Source organism: Aythya marila (genome assembly GCF_965140915.1).
Source record: "Aythya marila genome assembly, chromosome: 1".
NCBI lineage: Eukaryota > Metazoa > Chordata > Aves > Anseriformes > Anatidae > Aythya > Aythya marila.
In genome coordinates, this window is record NC_139042.1 from 194,740,305 (window position 1) to 194,763,272 (window position 22,968).

Genomic DNA, 22,968 nt, shown 5'->3' on the forward strand with positions numbered 1-22,968 from the left:
GTGCAACAGGAAGTCGTAATTTTGGCTAATTTATCCAACTCCATTACTGGAGTGGAATGTAATGAAAATGTTCCTGCACTTGCTTGTGCACGCACTGACTCGTAGAATCGTACAGGAGTTGAGGGTGGGGGGGGGGCCTCTGCAGATAATTTAGTCCAATTCCACTGCTCAAAGTAGAACTGAGTAAAGCAGGTTGCTGAGGGCTGTGTCCCATCAGACTCTGTGTGTCTGCAAGGATGCAGACTCCAGAATTTGCACAGCCAGTACCTGCATTTGACCAATTGTTGTCTTACGTTGGATTGGACTAGGTGATTTCAAGGGGCCTTTACCAGCCTCATTGATTTTTGTGAGATATCTGCATTTTTATTCCTTCCCACTAGATGTTTACACACACTGGAAAACTAATTAACCTCATAAAGCCTTTTCAGGCTGAAAAATCCTGCTTTTCTCAGCATCTCCTTTTGTGAGTAGTACTCTGTTCCTTCAGTCATCTTCCTGGCCCTTTGCTGGACTTCCTCCAGTGTGCACGTCTGCCTTGGACTGGTGAGCCCAGAACTGGGCACGGTACTTGCAGATGTGTGTCACCAGTGCTGAGCAGAGGGGAAGAATCACTCCATCAGCCTGCTGGTGGAGCAGTTAATGTTATTCCTAATCCTGTCCAGGAGGCTTAGCCTGATGGCTTATGGTCAGCTTGGCATTCACGAGGGCTCTGAAGTCCTTTCCTGTCAGGCTGCTTTCCAGTTTGGCTCCAGCCTGCAGAGCACAGGGTTATTCCTCACAGCTGCAGGACTCTGCACTTCCCTGAGTTAACCTTGTGAGACTTCTGCTGGCCTGATGTTCTCCAGCCTGTCAAGGGCCCTCTGGCTTGGCAGCACAACCCTCTTGTGCATCAACCACTCCTTCCAGTTCTGTCTCCTCTGCGGACTTGCTGAGGGTGCTCTCTGTTCCGTCATCCCTGCCAATACTGAAGAATATCGAGCAGTGTTGGCCCACGGTATCAGCACTGGAGTGCCCCAGTATCACTGTCCTCTAGCTGGACATCGTGCTGCTGATCACAACCCTTTGAGCACTGAGTTAAGCCAGTCCTTGGTCCACCTCACTCTCCATTTATCTGTATCGTGCTTTGCCAGTTTTTCCTCTGAGGATGTTGGCTTGTTTAAGTAGACCCAGTGTTTATCTGTTATTTTCAGGCTCTGCTTTTGAAGTTAGGCGTAAACTACTGATAATTTTTTCTGTCATGCCTACTCTAGGGTTTAATTCACAACAAAAAACTGAACCTCCCAAAACAAAATGTTATCTACAGCACATTCATGTGAGGTAGCAGGCATGCAACTCTGTAATTACTGCATCATGGTTTACAGTGCAAATACGGATCCAACGAACTGCAGTAGAAACTACGACAGCTTAAAACCCATGCCGAGCAGATCTCTAGGTATCAGCCTGCAGCACGCAGGATGTTTGAGCTGGTGGCTTCCTGTGAAAGATGTGACTTGTCTCCTCCAACGTGGAAGGAAGTTGGTGGCTGAGATACTGAGCAACGCTTAACTGCCTGGGCAGTGACGATCTTCAGGCCTTGTTTCTGCACCAGCGCTTCCTACCTCGTGATGAATGGCAGCAGAAAGAGGCCATGGGGTAGGAAGTTGCAAAAGCAGCAAGGTTCTGTGGGGCGGCAGTGTCCTGTAGAGGCTGTGCCTGCTTTTGCCAGTGTCCTGTAAAATTACTCTTGTTTGAGGGAAAGAAAAGAGTGTCAGGAGAGCAGAAAGCAGGCAAGACATAAACCTCCATGGGGTTTATATCATGTTCAGAACAGCAGCTCGGGATGTCTTCTGTGGACCTCCCCAAGTGTGTCTGGATATGCTTTTATGTTCTGTGGTGATGGTACAGCACTTCCTGACTGCTTTGCTGCTGTAGCTCCATGTCCTGACAGCTGAGGGCTAGAGGGCAAAGGCCCTACAAGATGCAACTTGCATGTCTTTTTGACCTTCTGGAATGCTGGTAATCCTTCAGCTTAGGAGAACTTCTTCCTGGAACAAAAATCAAGCTCTATGCCCTCTTATTCTGCACTCACAATTCACTGCATGGACTAGGAGCAACGGCTTGGAACATCTGAGAACTCAGTGCCAGTCTGCGGGGACTGGTTATGTCTCCTCCTAGGCATTACAACCACATTTTGTTTTAAAAATGTCACTGACCGTCTGCTGAATGATTTTATTATGCTGAGAATATTATTAGTTTTTTGTCCTCTATTTGTGACGTTCTTTGAGGGAGTGGTGGCAGTAGCCTGTGTAACTCCAGACAGTAAAACCAGGTGCCCAAGGTAAGGGTGGCTAGTTACATGGGTCAGCATTGGGAACTTGATGCCTTTTTGGGGAGAACTGCTGTATAAGCCTGGTTTTGGCGCTTTGAGCTTAATGCTGGAAGAGTTCACCTCAATTAGAGAAGCTTAGGGATGCAAGCAATTCATCTGCCTAAATTGGTGGTGCCTTTCTGTTGAAAGCAGCAATAAATGTGCAGAAGGGCAACTTGAAAAAGGGGTATTTTATCACTTCCTGACCTGATAAAAGAAATATTTAGTTCTTTCAGTGAGCCTGGTGGCTTTTAAGCATCTAGAACTAAATGTTTTTGTCATCCTTTTTCACTAGCAGATATGCAGAATAAATCCGTATAGTTGTTCCTTTTCCTCTGTAATCTTTTATTTGGAAGTGAAGACTGGTTTTTGGAAACAAAACTGCCTTATACTTCCTTAAATTGCTTATTCCCACCGTACTGATTTGCATGTACTAATGACTTTACCATCCTTATGCACCAAGTTACCAACTTCTACCTGTGAAATAGATGAGGACAGGGTAAACCACAGACGTAAAATACAGGTAAGGTTTGTGTGATGAGATGATCTGAGAGCAGAGCTCTTAAATTCCAGTGGGCCTCAGCCATTTTTCAGAAAGAATGCAGGCAGTCATCCGTTTACCTCGTGCTGCTAGTGGGTCACTGCTTTCCGAGTTCAGCAGAGGCATCTTTGCTGCGTGACCTTGCTTCCTTCCCTTCCCCAACTGCCTCATTTCTGCCGCTGCAGTTGTGGCTGTCTGCATTGCTCCTCCTGTTTAGCTGATGCCTTCTGCTGGCTACGATGAGGACCTGAGAGGAACCACGGGGCTGTCAGGGTGTGCTGCCTTAGGATGGGAGCTCAAGGAAGAGCAGAGCTGCCCTAGCATTGTAGGGGACGTGGGGTGGGACCAGCCCATGCTGCTGCCTGTGAGTCCTCTGCGGGCTGGAAAGGTTTTCATATGGCTTCTTGGGCTGGAAAAGGTCAGAGGACTGGCATGAAGGCTGTGGGTACAAATTAAGCAAAATAAGGATAGTATGTGGGTAGCATGTGCACATGTATCACTAAAATAGTTCCAGGGTTTTAGTGCTTGTGTTTCAAATACAAATATATAAGACTTCCGTGAGAATTACCATGCTGTCCCATCTGCAGGAGCTGTTCCTTTGGGAAGGGTGTTTCTGCCCCCAGGCTCTTGCTAGTCACTGTTTTTGGCTATGTTGCTAGTTGAGTCCCAGCAGGCTGGGTACACAGACAGTATTTCTTTCACCCTGTGATTGTGCTGTATATTTGAAGTGGGTTTCTGTTCTGGAGACTGGAGAGAATCCAACACAGGACTGTGAGGATGATGAAGGGACTGGAGAGGGTCTGTGAGGAGAGGCTGAGGGAGCTGGGGCTGCTCTGCCTGCAGCAGAGGAGGCTCGGGATCTCCTGAGTGACTCTAAATATCTGAAGATGAGGGGACAGAGGATGGAACCAGGTTCTTTAGTGGTGCCCAGTGCCAGGACAAGAGGTGATGGGCACCAACTGAAACAGGAGGTTCCCTCTGAACGTCAGAAAGTGTTGCTTTACTCTGTGGGTTGCTCCTGGGGGTTGTGGAGGCTCCCATCTTGGAGTTCTTCCAAGGCCACCTGGATGATGTCCTGGTCAAGTGGCTCTGGGTGTCCCTGCTTGAGCAGGGCCTTGGACCTGATGGCCTCCAGAGGTGGGAAGAAGAATAGCTTGCTGAGTTCTTCATACTTTTGTAAAATACATAGAACAGTAACTGTTAAGTTACTGTTAAGTGTGTTTTTAATGCAGTAACTCAGGTGACCGGAGTCCAGAGCCTGTTTGCAGACTGTCTCTTCAGGATGTTCTAGAAGAAATTAAATAGTTTTATATTTTTATCTCTTTATGAGATGAGCACAGATCTATAACATCCAATCGAAGCTTCCATGATAAAATGCAGTTGTTGGTTAGAGCACAGGAGGAAGCGTGTTAGGATCTTCCTGTGAGGCACTGCTGGGTAAGGGTTTCCTTACAGAGCTGGGCATGGTACAGCTTGGGGTATATCAGTGTAGCCACTTACTTTGCATCCTGTTTTCATGCTTGTAAGCTGCATTTTCTAAAAATCTTGAGCAGTTGTTCTCAAGGTGGTTGTGACTGTTGCTGGGAGGGCTGAGACAACTTGAAACAGAATTATTTTATGCTTTTAGGCTTTGCCCATGCTTAATATTCAAGCTTTGAAGCCTATGACCAGAACACGATAGCTGTCAGTTCTCCGTTTGCTCCAGCTGCTTTCTGTGGTGCCTGGGCTGGATGCTGAGATACCTGGAAGACACCTGGATGCTGAGACACCTGGAAGCTGTGTGTGTTCAGCACACAGCCTCTTGGCTTTCCGCCTGTCAGCAGGCGGGGGTGATCATTCTCCTCAACCGTAGAGTGCCTGTGTGTGCTCTGCTCCAATTCCTTCAGTTGTTTTAAGCCTTCTGAATTATTCAGTAATGGTTTTCATTAACTCGCTGCATTACTGTATTAAACCACATTCATTATGTGACATGTAAGAAAATGGTAATATATAATATTAAAACAGAAATATGAAGTTCTGTCATCTATTTAACTATCTGGCTGGAATGAGCGAGTGTTTCTAAGAGCTGAAAGGTTTCTCGTATTCTTGTGCTGGGTGCTGTGGGGTTTTCTTTGTCTCTTTTTTGCTACTGTAAGTGGCTGTGCCTCTAATAACCCTCGTGCTAGTGCTCTCTGGCTGCATGTTTTATTTATTTACTGGTCAGTGAATGGGCTCTTGGCTGCTCCAGTTCTAAGCCACTTTCAGTAGCTTGTGGCTATGAACTCTGAAAGACAGAGGGGGATGCTTCATCTCTGTTTCTGTGGTTTGAAGTGGGGTTTCTGTGTTTACTCTTTGAAGACAGCCTGGAGAGATCAAGCAGAGCTGAATCTTAATAAATTCCTAAAGCTAGTAGCTGTAGTCTGAGTTGCAGTGAGGATGACAGAAGGTGCTGGAGCCCCAGATTTGGTTGGCAAGGTGGGACTGCGTCTCAGGAGCACTGCTGTAGGAGATGGTTGGTACAGGACGGAGCCAAAGACTTAAATAACGCTTTGCAGCTGCTGGCAGCAGTAGCCAGGCTGATGTTTCACTGCAGAACAAGCAGCATGCCAGTGGCTGCTTGATGCTTCTGTGACTTCTTGTGTGCCACAGAACAAGCAGTGAGATGCTGCGCTTCAGTCCTTCAGTGTAATTGAAATAAATGTGGAAAATGGTCCCTGCTCTGGCTCCTCTGCACTGACGGCCCTTCCTCTGTGTCCTGCTCTGCAGCTCTATTCAGTGCTGCTGATTGAGTTCTCCCAAAGCGGGGAAGTGCAAACTGACTTGAATGACTGCCTGCAGTTATAAATGGCTGTTCCTCGCTGCTGCTAGCAGTCAGCCAGAAAGCTGCAGGGGGAACATCCTAACCTTGTTGGGAATGTTTTCTGAAGGTCCTGCAGTACCTCCTGCCCCTGGCTGCTACCTATGGGGACTGTGACCTCAAAGTTGAAATGCTGCTCTGGCTGAGACAGTCAAATGAAATAAGAGCTTGATGTCTTCTGCTAATGTGAAACTGCAGATAAAGCATCCTGCTTTGTCCATGAGATCATTTAGGTATCTTCAGGTTCTATAATAGAAGCTCACATGTGGAACATAGAAGGAGTCAACTTGCAGTTCACAAAATTCAGGCTTTCAGGGTAGTTTTAAATTACAAACGAGTATCGTGTAATTATAATGGTGCATGGGATTATTTGTGGACAATTCCAACTGCTCTGAATCTTGATCCAGTCCATATGCCCTCTGCTGTGGGTCAGGGATGCTGTGGCACTGTTCTCAGTACGTTCACCGAGCTACCTTGCAAAATCTACCCTCCCATGCGGGTGCTTGCAGTGGGTTAGTTGTGTGGGTTATTTTGGTTGTCCTGTGTTTGTGTAATGTAAGGCCTGATTTGCATAGGAGGTGGCTAAAAACATTCCCAGAGGGAGTTCTGTTGTTGCTGGGTGAGAGCATGAACAGAACGAATACGTGAATGGATTTCCACTCTTCTCATGTTGTTACAAATACAGTTCAAGATCCGTCCTCATGCTGATATTGCTAGCCAAATATAAGCAGAAGTGAAATTCAAATTTTTGCTGTTCTTCAGTCTTTTGCACCCCAATATAAATGTGAGCTCATTGCAGTTTTTAACACCGGATAAGGGGAAAAGTTGTGGGGAAAAAAAGTGCTGAATTGTCCTCCCCTGTCCCATTCCTCCATATCCCCCCTTATTGCTCATTCTTAAGTGAAAGTCTTAAGTAAAAGACTTCTCTGAAGCACAAATGAAGACTCTTACTTCTGAATCACACAGTGGAAATAGTTTTTTGTTTTGTTTATAGGTGCTTCAGTAGCTGTGCTTGTTCAGATGCATCTCAGAATATACAGAGAAGATGCCGTGAACTTCAAAATATCTACTGTCTTGGTTGACACTAGTGGACTGTGCAGTTTGGTCCGTCTGTGCCTGCATGTTCCTTTTGATTGCTGGTGCAGACTCAAACACCTGTCCTGAAGGCTTTGGGTTGGGAGAGATTGCCTTGGTAGTGACTTCTTGAGAGGTGAAGTAAGATAGCTTACATCAAGGGCTGCACTGCTGCTGCCAGACCTTGCTTGAGCCACAGGTAGTTTGGATATCTTGGTGTTAGTGCCTGGGTCTTTATTTTGCCTTTTGGATTGCTGTGTCTTTACCAAATTTGATACTGTCTTCTGTGAAACATCTCGATTAATATGCTAGGGAGGCATTGCATGCAGCTGTTCTTTTTCGGCTCTCCTTTAGCCAGGTGTCAGAGAAGCACTGTTGCTTTTGGAAGAAGCAACACGTTTTGCTTTAAAGCACTTTTATATATGCAGCACAGGAGTCACTGAGCATGGTCCTGCTGCTCTCCACTGCTAATGGAAAAGAAGAATAAGCTGAAAGTCCTGCACTGGGCATTGCTGATAGCAATCACAGTATTCCAGCAAGCAAATTCCTCTTGCTATAGAGGTCTCTGCAACTTCTGAGCAGCTTTAACCATCTACTTTAAACACCTACTTTTGGATCTTTGAAATTCAGCAGAGGAGAAGCCTGAGGCTAAAAAAATGCCTTGTTCTTCTTTGAAATTCTGTTCAAGAAATGGTTGTTTTCTGTTTGGTGTTTGTATTCTTCAGCAAAACTTTAACTGCATGCTAAAGTAGTTGAATACAAATACTGAAAAGCTGGACATAAGTTGATGGCAAAACAATAATAGGAACAGGCACAATGCAGTGAGTATGTGGGTGCTATAGGAAAGGGCAGAGGGAAGAAATTGTGGCTTGATCCATGACATTACAATTAAGTGCACTAAAATGAGAAATTGTATAACTTTAATGTTATATTAAAGAGTTGAAGCTTTGGGTTAGGTTTGCAGGGAGTTTGGTCTTCCCTTGTGTTTGTGTGGATTTTTTTCCACTTAAAAATTCAACTTCTTTTGGTGCGTGGTGTGTGTGTATTTGTGCTGAGAGCTGAACGGAAAATCTCCCTAAAAGCTGGAAGAAAAACTGTGTTGGAGACCAGGAGAAGAATTATTTTTATCCTGGGGCTAAGAGCATTTTTTTTTCCTTCTGAAAGCTTCATGGAGGTGGTGGTGTGAAAACAAACACAGAATGATAAATGTTCTTCGCTTCAAAAACGCTTTAGTGTAATCCCTCTTAAGAAGGTTTTGAGTACTTCTGTAGGTGTGTACCAGGATAACTACAGCTTGTTCTTACAGCTGGTGTGAGCGCAAACCTTTTTGGATGTGTTTAGTGAGATACCAAATTATAAGAGCTTGATCTAATGTGTGGATTTACATCCAGTGTACCCGACCTTGATGGTGTATATTAGTGATCTTCTGGTTTTGTATGTTCTGTAGGTACCTCTGCTGCTGAGACTCAGCTTTGCTTGTTGCAGTGCTGTTTCCTGGTGATCAGTTTTGTAACCCGACCAGTCCTTGTTTGCATGGCTGCCTCTGAAGTAGGTTAAGTGGTGGATTAAAGAAACGTGGCACTTTACAGGAGGAGTTGAATGAAATTGATTGTTACTCTGAAAGACTTCTCAGAAGCTATAATCAAAGGCAGGGAATGGGAGAGGTTGAAAGGGGAGATGATTTTTCTTCTGTCCTTGTACTGTAGAAATAAAAGTCCACGACTTTTGAGGTAGTTTTGCAGAGATAGAGGTTCATACGCATCTTCTATACAAATACTTTGCTTTCCATTATTACTAATTGAGAGGTAATTTAGTAGCTGGGTGTTCAGCAAGGACAGATAGGTGATAATCTTTTTGGTTTTAAGGTGTTTTTGGTGATAATAGAAATGCTCGAGAATGACAGAGCACATAGCAAATGGCTTTTTGCTTTATCCTCAGAAGTTGATGAATTTGGTTGGAAATTATATAACTGCTGATTGTAACCCTGATAATGCACATTTCTATCTGCATTAAGTCCTGGATCTGAGTTACTGGTGAAAGATTTGGGCTCCAGATGAGAACAAGTGGGGTAGGTGGGCAGACAATACCTGCTTCCTCCAGCCCCACCTTGCATTCAGTGCTGGGACTTCGTTTTCTACTTCCAAAGTAGTGTAATGTTGGGAAATATGTGACTTCTTTCTGTAGCCTTCAGTATAGCGATGAATTTTCATGTTTAGAGTAAAAATTTGAAAATAGTAAGGTAAAGCATTTTTAATAGTTTGTGATACCTGTTGGCTTTGGGATCCTTTCTGGTTCTGTCCTATTGCAGAGGGGAGGAGTGGAAAAAAGGCTGCCAGATTTGGTAGTACGTGGTGTGGAATTGTCCTAAGCATTTTCTGGTTTTGTTTTCCTCACCTGAAGCCGGTGCCATCGTGACACCACTGCAATACCACCAAATGTGCATGGTAGCTGATATGTCAGGTAATGACATTTTCCCCTGGTATGTTGGCATCATGATGACTTATTTTTGGGGGACTTTCTATAAGGATTAGGTAGCTGGCCGTATGTGTTTTGCTGCTCTTTCTGGTCTTTCCATGCCCAGTGGACTGTGGCAGAAGGAAGACAACCACAAAGTGGTGACTGTTGCATCTACCAGGTGAAGTAGTACTGCTGCAAAGGTCCATGCTGGCTTTACATTACATTGAGCCTTCTGAAAAGACATTTTCTTGAGCATGCTGTGCCTGTTGGCAGTTGAACTTGGTTAGCTAAAACTGACGTTGTGCTCACAGGGAGTGCTACGTTAAATCTGATTTAGAGGGGAGTCTTTGTAGCTCTTAACTGAGTGGATTAGGTTAGGAAATCCCAGCACCCACTTCCTTGTTTAGGCTAAATAAGGAACGAGTGACCTCAGGGCACTTCTTCCCCCACAAGATGAACAAATAGAAGCCAGGGAGACAACTTGCTCGCCTGCCTATGCTTGAGAAACCCCAGAGGTGTGTGGCTGCTGTTGTGAACCTCAGGAGGCTTGGAGGCAAGCCTCTTGCTTGCTTGCTGTCCTTCCCAGTATTTATGCATATTCCAGATCTAAACCTCTTAATTACCAAGGATGTGTGAATCTGTATACCAGCAGTTGTGATCTTTCGTGTTTTTTCCTTTTTTTTTCTTGTAAAAGACTCTTTTTGTGAATTACCTGGTCTGAAGATTGCAAGCTGAAGTCAGTCTGGCTTGAAAATGAGCATGCTGTCTAACTCTTGTGATTTGAGATTACTTACAAGCTGTGTATTTAATTGCAATGCTCCACTAAATAAACTTTGGTGTCTAAACCTGCTGATCTTGACTTGCTGGTTGTGACTGTAATTTTGTGCTCTAATGCGGTAAGTAATTGGGTTTTATCAAATCGTGAAATGAGATCATATCAACTGCTAGACCTCAGGGCAGTGTCGTGACACTGACACATCAGTTACCCCACTTATTACTTGCCATCCACTCTTCCACCCATCTCCTCCCGAGCACTAGAAGAAAAACACTTGAAAAGAAAGGAGGATGTTTATCTCGGGAATCACTTGAACGCAGCATCCACAAATGAGTACTCTTAGCTTTAGCCCTTTATATCTTACATGAATATGCAAGCTACACTGAAAGTCACCTTTAAGCTAGTTACTGTGTGGAGAGTTTTTTTTTATTTTTTTAAAGAAAACAAACAGTGGTCAGGTTTTAGGTGTTTCCACATGCGTTTCAACAAAATCTGCTTTGTTTCTGGAAGAATGACTGCGTGAAGCCGTGTGATGAGGTAGGTCCTGGCAGCAGCGTTTAGCAACAGCTTGCTGATGGTTTACACTCACTGACTGTTTATAAACCCCTTGTGTGGCAGTGTTTGTTGACAGCTGTCAGATAACGCCTGAACTTTCCGGTTTAGTAGTTGCTGATGACCAGTTAGACAGTGTTGTTATGGACCGTGACTGATTATAAAAGCAGCCTCAGCAAACTTGTTCTCTGTGTTTATTTTTTTCCCTGTAGATTAATTGTTAGCTGTAGTGTGATTATGGCAGGTGTCTACTCATTTTCAGTGAGATACCTGCTCACTGAATCTCGTTGTTGGTCTCTGTATGTGCCTTTTGATGAGTGCTTTGGTATCCTTAATCCTGATCTCTAAACAAGTCTTTTGTATGCTAAGGTGTTTGAGATCTTTTTTTTTTTTTTTTTTTTTTTTTTTTTACTTTTAACAGCTGGGAAGGAAAAACCAAAAACCAATGCGGAAGAGCTACAGATAAAAAAGGTGAAGAAGAAAAAGAAAAAGAAACATAAAGAGAATGAGAAGAGGAAGCGCCCAAAAATGTACAGCAAATCCATTCAGACCATCTGCTCAGGACTGGTTTCTGATGTTGAGGATCAGGAAGCCAAAGGCATCATAGATGATCATCTTAAGGATTTCAATGGGAAAAATATGGATCCCAAGAAGGACTGTGAGTCCATGATACCAGAGAACAGTGAGTTTCCATTTGTCTCGTTAAAGGAGCCACGGGTTCAAAATAAACTCAAAAGGTTGGACACATTGGAGTTCAAACAGCTGATTCATATTGAGCACCAGCCTAACGGAGGTGCATCAGTTATCCATGCCTACAGTAATGAACTCTCCCACTTATCTCCTGTGGAGATGGAGAGATTTGCAGAAGAGTTTGTGGGTCTGGTTTTTAGTGAAAATGAAAACTGTGCAGCTTACTATGTAATGGGTATTGTTCATGGGGCAGCTACTTATTTACCTGACTTTTTAGACTACTTTTCATTTAATTTTCCCAATTCGCCAGTGAAAATGGAGATTTTGGGAAAGAAAGATATAGAGACAACGACTATGTCAAATTTTCATGCTCAGGTAAGAGGTTATACATTTTACTTTCTAAAGTCATATTATGGTTTCAAACAACTGTGAATGGTTTTTTCTAGAATACAGTTACTATTAGCAGTGCTGTGTAGGTGAAGCAGAAGACTAGAAGCACCATGGTTTAACTAATAAATTGGTTCTGCCTTATTAAAGACAAGGAACATATTACCTGAGAAGAATTTGCTTTTTATGGGGGAGGGAAAATGTTTGCATGCATGTGTACGTAGTTCTCTTTGGATTTGTTTCTGGAGCTAAAACTTAACTGTGTTTGAGGGCTAAAATGATTTAGCTGTGGCTATCTGGGTGTCTAAACCGTAGCTTATCTGTATGAGGATCTTCATGAAACTGAAGTACTTTAATGCATTAGAGCAAAGGTATACATAAAAACCTGTGTAGGGCATAGTTAAGTAATGTAACTTGTAACCTGAGGCTTCTAAATTCATTCTTAAAGGAGAACTTTACAGTGGTTAACATAAATACTAATTTAATCCTTCTCTGTTTGCATTTGCCCTTGGTTAGTTGTATTCTCTTCAGAGCAGTTATGTGGCAATATGGCAGGCATCTTTCTGAATCTATTTCTTATTTTATTTTCTATGGAGAAATGATTGTATAATCCTGTAATCGTAACTACTGGTTAAATGTCACCTCTGGTATTTATCAATGTGCTGTAAAAGATATAAATATTTACAACAGTAATGTATTTCAGGTTCTGTAAGTTTAGAGGAAAAATTCTAACTTCCCTAGACTGCAGGCTTGGTGAGGAGGATATTATGGAAAGCCTTTATAGATAATCTGATACCGTTATGAAGAAACTCAATCCTGGTTTTCTGTCTATATCACTTTTAGATCACAATCACCTGTTTAACTTGAGTAGAAATAGATCTCTATTTGTGAGCATTTGGAATGGTTATAAACTATTTTAGCCTTCATTTTTTTAGACAATTACCAAGAGTTCAAGTTATACTGTCATCTTTTTGATGAAAAGTATGCTTTTGTTTTCTTTATGTAAATATTTGCATAGACAACTACTGCATTTATTGATAAACTTCATGGGTTACCTTGCCTTGCAAGCATATGCAGAACTGAATTGTTGCTGCAAGAGAACACTTGTGGCCCTGGTTTAAAGCCTGGTTTGAAGAAGTCTACTGCCATGGAATAAGAATGTTCTATAAAATAAGTCTACCAAAGTTTTTCAGCCTGCAAGCTGAGTTGTTAATTAATGGCGAAAGTCACAGACTGTGTTCTGGGGAGCTGTCCAGAGCAGTTCCATCTTAGGTCATTGCTCATGAGGAAGCCAGATCTGTCCGTGTGTGTGTGTGTTCTCTAAGTCTAACCTGGTGTCTTGGACAGCATTAATGGGGGCAGGACTGTGCTGTTATCTGTCCTAAAGACATCTTTAAGAAAAGCCCAAACTTGATTTTGTGAATTATACTGAAAGGATGGGTTAACTTGACATGGGTGTTCATAGTTAAATCAATCCTGTGGTCATTGGGTTTTGAGATTCACATTTCCTATCATGTGAAAGAGGAGCAGAAAGAGAAAATGTAGCAGGTGAAAGAAGCTGAACTTTGTAATACAGCATTCAAATCAGCTACTTTGAATGTATGTTTACCAGAACAAAGCCTTCAGACACTTTCCCTTTTCTTTCTTTCCATTTTCCAGCAAGCTTTTGTAGTGTTTGATCACCTGTATGAATTTGGCTGTCAGAAAATGCTTGGCTCCTTACACATTTTTGCTAACATAAGGGGCGTAGTGCATATTTATATAGCATACACCAGATGTTTTCACGTCATCTTTTGCACAGCATCACTGTTTCCTGGAACATTTTAGTCACTATCTTGATTTACTAGCTCTTGCTTTTATTTTTCCTTATTTTTAATCTTATTCTGTCTGTGTGTGACCTGGTGGGCTGCTGCAGCTGAAAGGTTTGCTTAGTTTAGTGTTCTCCTTTTTGACTGGAGCTGGTATGAAAGATGTGCAGGAAGGATTGTAAGAATCTCGTGCTCTTAGTGATGCTGTGTCAGGGAGATCGCCCTCCATGGTTATAGCAGGACCTCTTGAAATCTGAGGATTGAGAGTTTTGTGTGTTTAACCTTCATTTGTATTTTTTCCTTGTGTGAATTTTGATTCATTGGTATCAATTACCTGTTCTTTGGTTTTCTTCCTTAACTTTATTAAAAGTACTAAATGCTTATGTAATTCATTACTTAATTATGCAGATTGATGATACTTTCTGTTTTTACTGAGTTCTCTGTGGATCTTGAAGGGATTCTTACACATTGTAGCAGTGTTTCCATGACACTTTAAATGTAGTTTACTGTTCTTGCATTGGAAAAGCTCCATACTGCTGTGCTCCACGTTGTTCTAAGCTGCGTGTCCAGTGCCTAGCAGTTGTATGCTCTCAGTTGAGAGGTGAGTTGATTGCTGATGCTGACACTTCAGTTTTTCTGGTTTGCCTTGATCTGTCACAGCCTTCTTTAGCCTTAAACTTGGCTGTTGCTTTGCTAATTTTAGCTAAAACACTGAAACAAGGCTCACTTCAGTAGATGAGGTTCTTGATCGTTTTTGATATCTACTTGCAGCATATGTAACCAGTCTGACAAACCTAATGTATTTGAAAAGATCTAAAAATGTGTATTTTGAAAAAGTCAGTGGAAAGGAGTGAAGCAGAAGGTACCAGAGTATTGTATCAGAGGTCTGTGTTTTTTTTCTACTTGACTATTTCAGTACTTTTCAGTAAGCTTCCACCTCCTGCTTTGTGGCAGATGAGTCTCGGTGGTTGTTTCTCAGGCAGATTGCACAGTGAGTTCTGATAATGGGACTGGAATCGCTGGGGTCCTGCTAACTCTAGCTGAAATACTGGCCTCACAGGTACACGTTTGAAAATGAAGTCCTCTCAGCTTTTTTCTCTACTGCTTATAAATGTGTAACACATTCTCACTTGGTAGGAGATGAGAAATGGGGAAAAAGGTGTGAGAGAAGCTGGAATAGGTACAGGAGAGGGAAGCTTCAGCTGGAATTGAGTGTCTCATCAGCATTAGCTTTTAAATCTGGGGAGAGGGGAACTAGGGTGTTACCAATCACAGGCCTTGGGCTCCTGAATAAATTACAATTTTTTTAGGTTGATGTAACAGTTCTGTTGCTATGAACAGTCTCTGAGAGAGTCAGGCTGTTTCTACAGCTAGGTAAAACGCAATTATTATGGGTGTCCTTGTATCCTATAAGTCGCTCTTTGAGGCTGAGCTGTAGGAACATCCCTGGCTTCATTTATCTTCGTAGGTTGTAGAGCTGCATCAGTTACCGCGTAGCTGTGAATCTTACTTGTCAAGTTCTTACAAGCATTTCAGAGAACAAAAAATCAGCTTGTGCCACCTGCTTGCAGCTTACATCACTTCAGATAAGCTTTTTATGTGCTCTTGAGGCACATTTTGAAACTATTATTGTGTCTTCATGCTGGCTAAGTGTACATTTTCAGTGCCTTGCTAAAACCCCACAGCTCCACAAGATGTGACAGTAACAATGCTTAGCAGAGTGGGACAAGGCAGAAACACATTGAAAATCAGACAACTCACTGGTACATGTGGACTAGAAGAAACTGAGCGATACAAAACAATTCCAGCATTTCAAGCCAAGACTTGAGTATTTTAAACCTTATCTGATTAATGCTTGTCTGATGTGCTCGCTGGAGGTCTCTGGGCGATCTCATGTTTCCCAGGGGAATCTGTTGAACAGTCTTTTCTTGTTCTCTTATCTCAATCCTCCTGCTAGGCTTTTTATTCTGGTCAGCAGTGAACAAGGCAGACAGCATAAGCTTTTCTTCTAGTGTTCTCAGTGTCTGAAGCTTGCTCACCAGCTCCCTTATCTCCTGTCTAGGTCAAGTCATGTTAGCTATTTTAGCCTACCACGATGTGTCCTACCCTTACCAGTCTTACTACTCTCCCTTTACACTCTATTCATTCAGCCTTCGTTTTGTAAAATAGGGTACTGAAAATGGCCAGTGGCTGTCTGGCACATCATGCGTCTGTCTGGTGAGTTATCTTTGTCAAGGAGCTTGAGAGGACTGCTTGAAGTGATTGCTCTTGGTTGTCTACTCTTGCCTTTTTCCGGGCAGTTTAAGATCTGCGGTAGCAGCAACTCCTGCTCAGTGTTTCACTCCTTTTCATATTTTTTTCAAATGTATAGATATATCTAATACAGCTCTCTGCTTTTAGTCAGTGTCCCACTGATCACACAATGGGTTCAGTTAGGAAACCCCAGTTGCTCAGGAATCTTTTTTGTAAGTGATCATGGACTGGCCAGAAGGCAAGGATTTTGGAATATCACCAGAGGAGGAGGTGACCCATGCTGAAGAAGCCCCACTGCGCAAGCTACCAGACAATGAGAAGCCATGTGCCCTGCTCACCGCTGTTGTGTTGCAGGGAAGCATCAGAGGTAGAAGGCTGCTGTATGGAGACCTACAGGACATGTCACAGACTGCTGAAGAAGGTGAATGGAGCCAATTTACAGAAGGGAGAGCCAGCCAGCTGGCTTTGGGTACTGCTGAAGGGCACGAGTGGGCAGTGCTCCATCTCTCCACTGACACGTGGGTGGTGGCAAATGCCCTGTGGGGGTGGTTGTGGCAATGGCAGCAGAAAAACTGGCAGTGCAGGGGCAAACCCATCTGGGCTGCTGCATTGTGGAAAGATATTGCTGCCCGGGTGGGGAACCTGGCTGTAAATGTACACCATGTAGATGCTCATGTGCCCAAGAGTTGGGCTGCCCGCAAAAAACAGCCAGCAGGTGGATCAGGCTGCTAAGATTGAAGTGGCTGAGGTGGATGTGGACTGACAACATGCAGGTGAGTTGTTTACAGCTCAGTGGGCCTGTGACACCTCGGGCCATCAAGGCAAGGCAGAGATGGAACATACAGATGGGCTCGTGGTCAGGTGGACCTGACCACGGATGCCATTGCACAGGTGATCCATGATTGTGAAATGCGCTGCGATGACGTGAGCTGAGCAGCTAAAGCCTGTGGTGTGAAGGATGGTGGCTGGAATATCGATATGGGAGGCCTGGCAGGTGGGTTATATCACAGCCCCAAAACCCACCACAGCTAGCACCATATATTCAGGATGGTAGAAACAACCGCTGGCTGGAAACGAAATGGACCCATGCCCCATGCCACCACCCTGGGCCTTGAAAAACAAGTCTTGGAGCAATGTGGCACCCCAGAAATAATTGAGTCAGACAGTGGGACTTGTGTCCAGAACAATCTCACAGCCACCTGGGCCAAGAAGCACGGCACTGAGTGGGTGTATCACATCCCCTGGCACAAACCAGCCTCTGGGAAAATCGAATGATACGAGGGGTTGTTGAAGACTACACTGAAGGTGATGGGTGCTGGGGCACTCAAACACAGGGATGCACACTAGTCAGCATTAGGGGATCTGCCAATTGAACTGGCCATGCACAATCAAGCCTGTTACATACTGTAGAAGTATGTGCAAGTCCCTGCAGTGCACATAAAGGGTGTGCTGGGGAAGGCAGTCTGGGCTACTCCTGCCTTGGGCTAAAGCAGACCCATCTGTGGGCTTGCTTTCGCTCAGGGATCTGGGTGCGCTTGGTGGATAAAGTGCAAGAATGGGGAAGGCAGATGTGTGCCTTGGGGGGATTTGATGTTGGGCAGGAGCAGCAAATGATTTGATTTGTACGATGTTAATTGCTGTGCAGTTATGCATGTCATCGCTGCTATGGCTGTTATATGCCACATCAGTGGGATTACAGTAAGGATCACAGGTTAAAGAAAGAATGGATTTTGATGGAACCTGGCTTCAGCGTGTGACAATCCTGTACCAAACACCATCTCTCCTGCCATGAAGGACTGTTATAACAGATGGAGCTAACATTGCATTGTGCATCACTTGCCTTGTTCATTCCTTTACTGTTACTGTTGCCATCATTCCTTCCATTTCTACCCTATTAAACTGTCTTTATCTCATATCATGAGTTTTATCTCCTTCTGATTCTCTCCCCTGTCCACCTACCCTAGGCAGGGGATGAGTGAGGAGCTGTGTGGCACTGAGCTGCCTGCTGGGTGAAACCACAGTTGTGTTCAGAGGAGGGATCCTTCCTGAATACCACAGCACAGGGCCTCTCATGTTGGTACTTATTTGAATACAGAAAAGGGAAAGCTGTCCAAGCTGTCCACTGTTAGCTGTTACTAGACCATGTTTCTGTCTTTGAAGAGAGCCTGTCCTGTTGTGGGAAGAAAGGTTTGTTTGGCTTGATTGTTCTTTGACATGTCCGTATTTATTACATGCTCATCTTTCATCCTGTTTTCTGGCCACTTAGCCGATGTGCTAATGTTCTTCTCTTACACTGTGGAAACTGAATCTGGGCTACGTGGTCTGTAGTTTTTGTCTTGCTTTCCTTTCCACCTGTTTCTTCAAGGTGTCATGTTTATCCTCTTACAGATTTGGAGAATGCGTTTCAGGTTCTCACTGATTTATTACAGTTTTGCTTCTCTTTTAGTGAACTGCCTTGGTACTCAAGGGTAAGCAAGGATCCTCATTGCGAAGCCTGCTTGATTCGGGGGAAGTAGCCCATGTTTTACGCTCCCCAGTGTGCGGTTACGAATCATCAGAGTCCATCTAGCACCTGCTGCTGAAGGAGAACGTCCTTGCTTTCTGCTTCCACTTGTGTGCTCTTGTGCCAAGCTGGGGTGCTTCTCGGACCTCACAGTGAGCCAATTTGTCTTGTTAAGGCAGCAGAAAAATTAGCCAACTCCTGAGTGATTGAGTTTATTGCTAAGTCAGCAAATTATATTAGTATACAGAGCCAGAGGTAGCTCAAGGGTGAGTGCAGGACTATGCTGTCAGCCTGTTCCATGACAGCAGGCACTTTGCTGCTTCAGGGAAGTAACTTGAGTTCTCCTTGTCCACCCTTTTCTGAAGTCCTTTATTCCATGTTGCCTACGTTAACTGTGGTTAGACACTGGATATTCAGGTAGTGCAGAGAACAGTGTAAGTATTTTAAAGGAAAGTATGTAAGGGGCATGATTCTGATGGTTCATGATTGTGTAGTCTCCAGATCAGTGGCTCTCCTTTTTTCCTGACAGTTCTGAACATCTTGAACTTTTATTTTTCTTTTCCCCATTCCAGGTCTCCTTCAAGCAATTGTAGTATTATCTTCCCTTTGCTGTCCTCCATGTTTAGCTCTTGCAAGTTTATTTTTGGGGAGATATTTTTGCTGTTCACTCTCTGATTTCTGGAATCCTATTTGCTTGAAAATACCTTGGCTCCTCTAATCTTTGAGGGGACTTGCTGAAAACACTTCTCTCTAACAGAAATCTGAACTAGTAGGATACTATTTCATTTTCTTATCCTTAAAGACTCATCTTCACATTGTGTTATTTTCATGTATTCTGCGATCACAGGAATCTTTTATGTTGGAGCATGTCTCAAGTTGTTTCAGTAGCTTTCAATTTAAATTTTGCTTTTAGTCGAAAGCTCTTTGGATGTCTGGTTAGTTAATGAAGTTGTAGAGGTTGATAGTACCTGTTTGCTGCTACACAAGTTTCCAAAGTACATCTTTTTTTCTTCTTTTGGACGATGAAAATACTGACTTTTAGCTTGTTAAAGCATATATGTTGCACCATAGAGATTGCTTGAAAAAAACAAAGACTTTTTTGATGGTCGATGGCAGCCTGTATTCAAAGCAAAAATGTTTTCCCTTATTTAGTAGCGTCGAACAGCATCAGTTCATATGGAATGACTTAATCTGCACACATGCTTGTTTGTTCTACACTTAAAGCAGTACTCAAAGGTAACTTTTCTGATGGCTTTGTCATTGATATATGTTGGCTAGTCACGTGTTACTCTTTCAGATTGGGATATTCTGTACTGACGGGAAAAAAAGAAAAAACACAAACAAATTAAACAGAGCCCTAGAGCTTTGTACTGGCAGCTTGGAGAGAATCTGAGACTGAGCCTTGCCACAGGCCTTCCAAAGTTACAAGAGTGTAATTGCTACTTTGCTTTGCAAGGTTGTTTTCCATGAAGGTTTCTCATTGATGCTATTAATTCATTAATTCATTTTTGGGATTCTTTATCAACTGCTTCACTGTTTGTGTGTCAGTGGAGTACATAACAATAGGTCATCTTGCTTTTAAGTAGTTGGCTTATCCATCCTGTGTTATTTGAGGATTTCAGCTGCAATGTGAAGTATGTGAAGCGATAGTAAGTGGTAGAAGGGCTCTGGTAGAACTGCTCTTGCAATAAAAAGCCTTGAGATGCATCTCCTAAAAATTCTGTTTAGGAAATGGTATGTTTGAAATTCAAGCTTTGGTGATAATGAATCACCTTTGAAAAACCATAAAACTGTCAAGGTGTTTTAATCTGATCCCCCAAACTGACTAAAAGACCCTTAAGGAATACATAAGCTTTAAGAGCAAGCAGATTTATAAGTATTCTTAAGCTGAGTAATTCTGAGTATTATTTTCAACAAATGATGGAACTGAAACAGATGTAAGCTTTCAAGGATTTGAAAAGAGGTAGCAAGCAAAACAGAAAGCCTTTTGGGCACCTTTTTCCAAGTGTACCAAGTAAGAAACACTGCATTGAGTCCTGGGCATCCCTGGCTATTGCTGCTGAGTTAGCAGAATAAGTGCAATAACAGCGAACACGAAGCTGGATTGTTCCTTGCTCTAAGGTGCAAATTTGTAAGTGCATTGCTTGTGCACTTGGGTTGAAATGAAAACCCGCTATTCTTACGTCTCAGCTTATTTCTATGGTTATTTAATGTTTTTGTTATTTTTAATTGGTTCTCCTGAGTGTGTGATTCCACTCATGTTGACCATATGATAGAAAAGCTACATGTCAGTGATCACTTCTTTTATTCTGGATTTAGATCGATCCAACTGTTTGAGCAAACTTGTAACATACATGTCAGTGTTTACCCTGTTCTAGTGACATTAGAATTGGTAAATCAGATTCTGTGGTTGGTGTACAACTTAATGTATGGAACTTGATGTATTATTCTGCTTTTAGTGTATCAGCATTGTTTTGGAGAGTTTAGAATTACATAGGGTAATCTTCCTCTTCCTATGAACAAATCAGCAAAAAGATGGTGCTGGTAGGGGTAAGAGTAAGAAAACATTGCTGCTATCTTCTATGCTATTTTATATCTTATGCTGCTATGCTTAGATGTAGATTATCCTTACTTTAAGAGGTTTCATTTTACTTTTGTTATTGCTTAAACATGAGTAGAAGTCTTTTTTTTTTTTCTTTTTCACACTATTACTTAGTAGCAGTCTAATTGTGGAGAAAAAAATAATTATTTTGTTAGTGAGTTCTCCTTTCTACTAGTGACCTCACCTCTTTTTATATGTTTTTCTAATGCTTTACCTTAATCACATGTGCCATTTAAGGGCATGGGCTGCAATGGCACGAGTCTAGAGTTGGGATGCTGTAATGCTGCCATGGACTGGATGATCTTTAAATGGTCCTTTCCAGCTGAGCTATTCTATTTGTGCCCAGCCCATGGGAGAGATGGGAGAGCAATTTCTCAAGGGCAGCTGGAAGTCATCTTGTGCTTGCTGGCAGCTCTGAAGCAGAGACCAACCACGTCTGCTGCTGCAGGAAAACGCAGTGGAAGAGGGTGAGCAGTTGGAGATGGCTGCTGCAGAAGATGATGCTCACTGCCACCAGCTGCCTCCTCTGCCAGGCTGCCTCTTGTTCTTTCCAGCTAGGCGTTCATTTTCATGGTCTCGCTCTTACATTTCTTTCCTAAGGAAAAAGTTAAGGCATGTAGGTGTACATGGCAGCTTCACGTCCTGGCCAGGAGTGGTGGAATGCTAAGCACGCTCAGCTACTTATGCTAGGAGGAGAACAACCCATTTACATCTTTGGTTTGTCAGTAAACTGACAAATCTGTGGCTAGCTGCACCTTTAGAAGGTGTTTTTCTGGCTACTGTGGAATTGATGTGCAGTAAGCCACTAAGGAAAGGGCTGTCCGTTTCTTATCCCATTGCCTCAGTCCTGTGAGCCCCTGCCACTTGGTGCAGGAGCAGACACCCCTGCGGGCTGAGCTGGTGGGAATTCAGCAGAACTGGGTGTTTGCTGAGGACTTGCCACCAAATCAATAGGTGTCAGCGCAAAAGAGCTGCAGGAATGTATGACTATGGATTTGGGGGGTAGGGGAGTGCTGCTTTCTAGCAGTACTGCTTTTTTTTCAGCGTGGCTCTGGCTTGCCGTTAATCAGCTCAGATATCCTGTGAAGGCCTTGTGGTGGTTTTATTGGGGGTGGGCAGCCGAGCTCCACCACAGCCGCTTTCTCACTCCCCCTCCTCAAAGAGGAACGGGGAGAAAATACAATGCAGAGGGCTCAAGGGTTTAGATAAGGACAGGGAGATCGCACAGTAATTATCGTGACGGGCAAAACAGACTTGGCATAGGGAGATAATAACAGGCAATAAATCCTACTAACAAGCTAGAGAAGTGAAACAAAGGAAAGAAACCAAAAGCACCTATCCCCTATCCATCCTCTTCCACCTCCTCCCCCCAAAGCAGTGCAGGGGAATGGGGAAATGGGGGTTGTGGTCAGTCTGTAGTGCTGCTTCTCGGTCACTCTCGTCCCCTGTGCCACGGGGTCCCTCCCACGGGATGCAGTCCTTGACGAACTGATCCTGTGTGGGCTGCCCACAGGCAGCAGCTCTTCAAGAACTCCAGATACGGCTCTGTACCACGGGGTCCATCCCCCAGGAGCAAACTGCTCCAGCACGGGTCCCCCATGGGTGGGTGGCAGCTCCCCCCAGACCCCTACTCCTGCGTGGGCTCCTCTCCACGAGCTGCAGCTCCGGCCCGGGGCCTGCTCCTGTGGGGGCTCTCCATGGGCCGCAGCCTCCTCCAGGCCACATCCACCTGCTCCACCGGGGGCTCCTCCACCCCTGGGGGGGCTGCAGCGTGGAGATCTGCTCCATGTGGGACCCATGGGCTGCAGGGGGACAGCCTGCTCCACCAGGGGCCTCTGCACAGGCCGCAGGGGAACTGCTGCTGCCTGCCTGGAGCACCTCCTGCCCTCCTGCTGCACTCACCTTGGTGTCTGCAAGGCTGTTCCTCACTCCTCTCACTCTCCCAGCTTCTCTGTGGTGCAGTATTTATTTTTTTTTCCCCCTGTGTTAAATGTGCTCTCACAGAGGCTTAAAACATCACTTACTGGCTCAGCTCTGGTCAGCAGTTTGACCCTTACCAAACACAGGGCAGCTTCTAGATCCTTCTCACAGAAGCCACCCCTATGCCACCCCCTGCTACCAAAACCTTGCCACGTAAACCCAC

At 43.9% G+C, this 22,968-nt stretch overlaps 1 protein-coding gene across 1 annotated transcript in view; it reads left to right on the forward strand.

Annotated features, from left to right (window-relative positions):
- Nucleotides 1-22,968, forward strand: part of RSBN1L (round spermatid basic protein 1 like) — a 49,977-nt gene that overhangs the window by 13,082 nt on the left and 13,927 nt on the right. Inside the window, exon 3 of the mRNA XM_082757886.1 lies at nucleotides 11,004-11,647. Coding sequence (XP_082614012.1) covers nucleotides 11,004-11,647 — 644 coding nt within the window. The remainder of the gene's footprint in view (nucleotides 1-11,003; nucleotides 11,648-22,968) is intronic.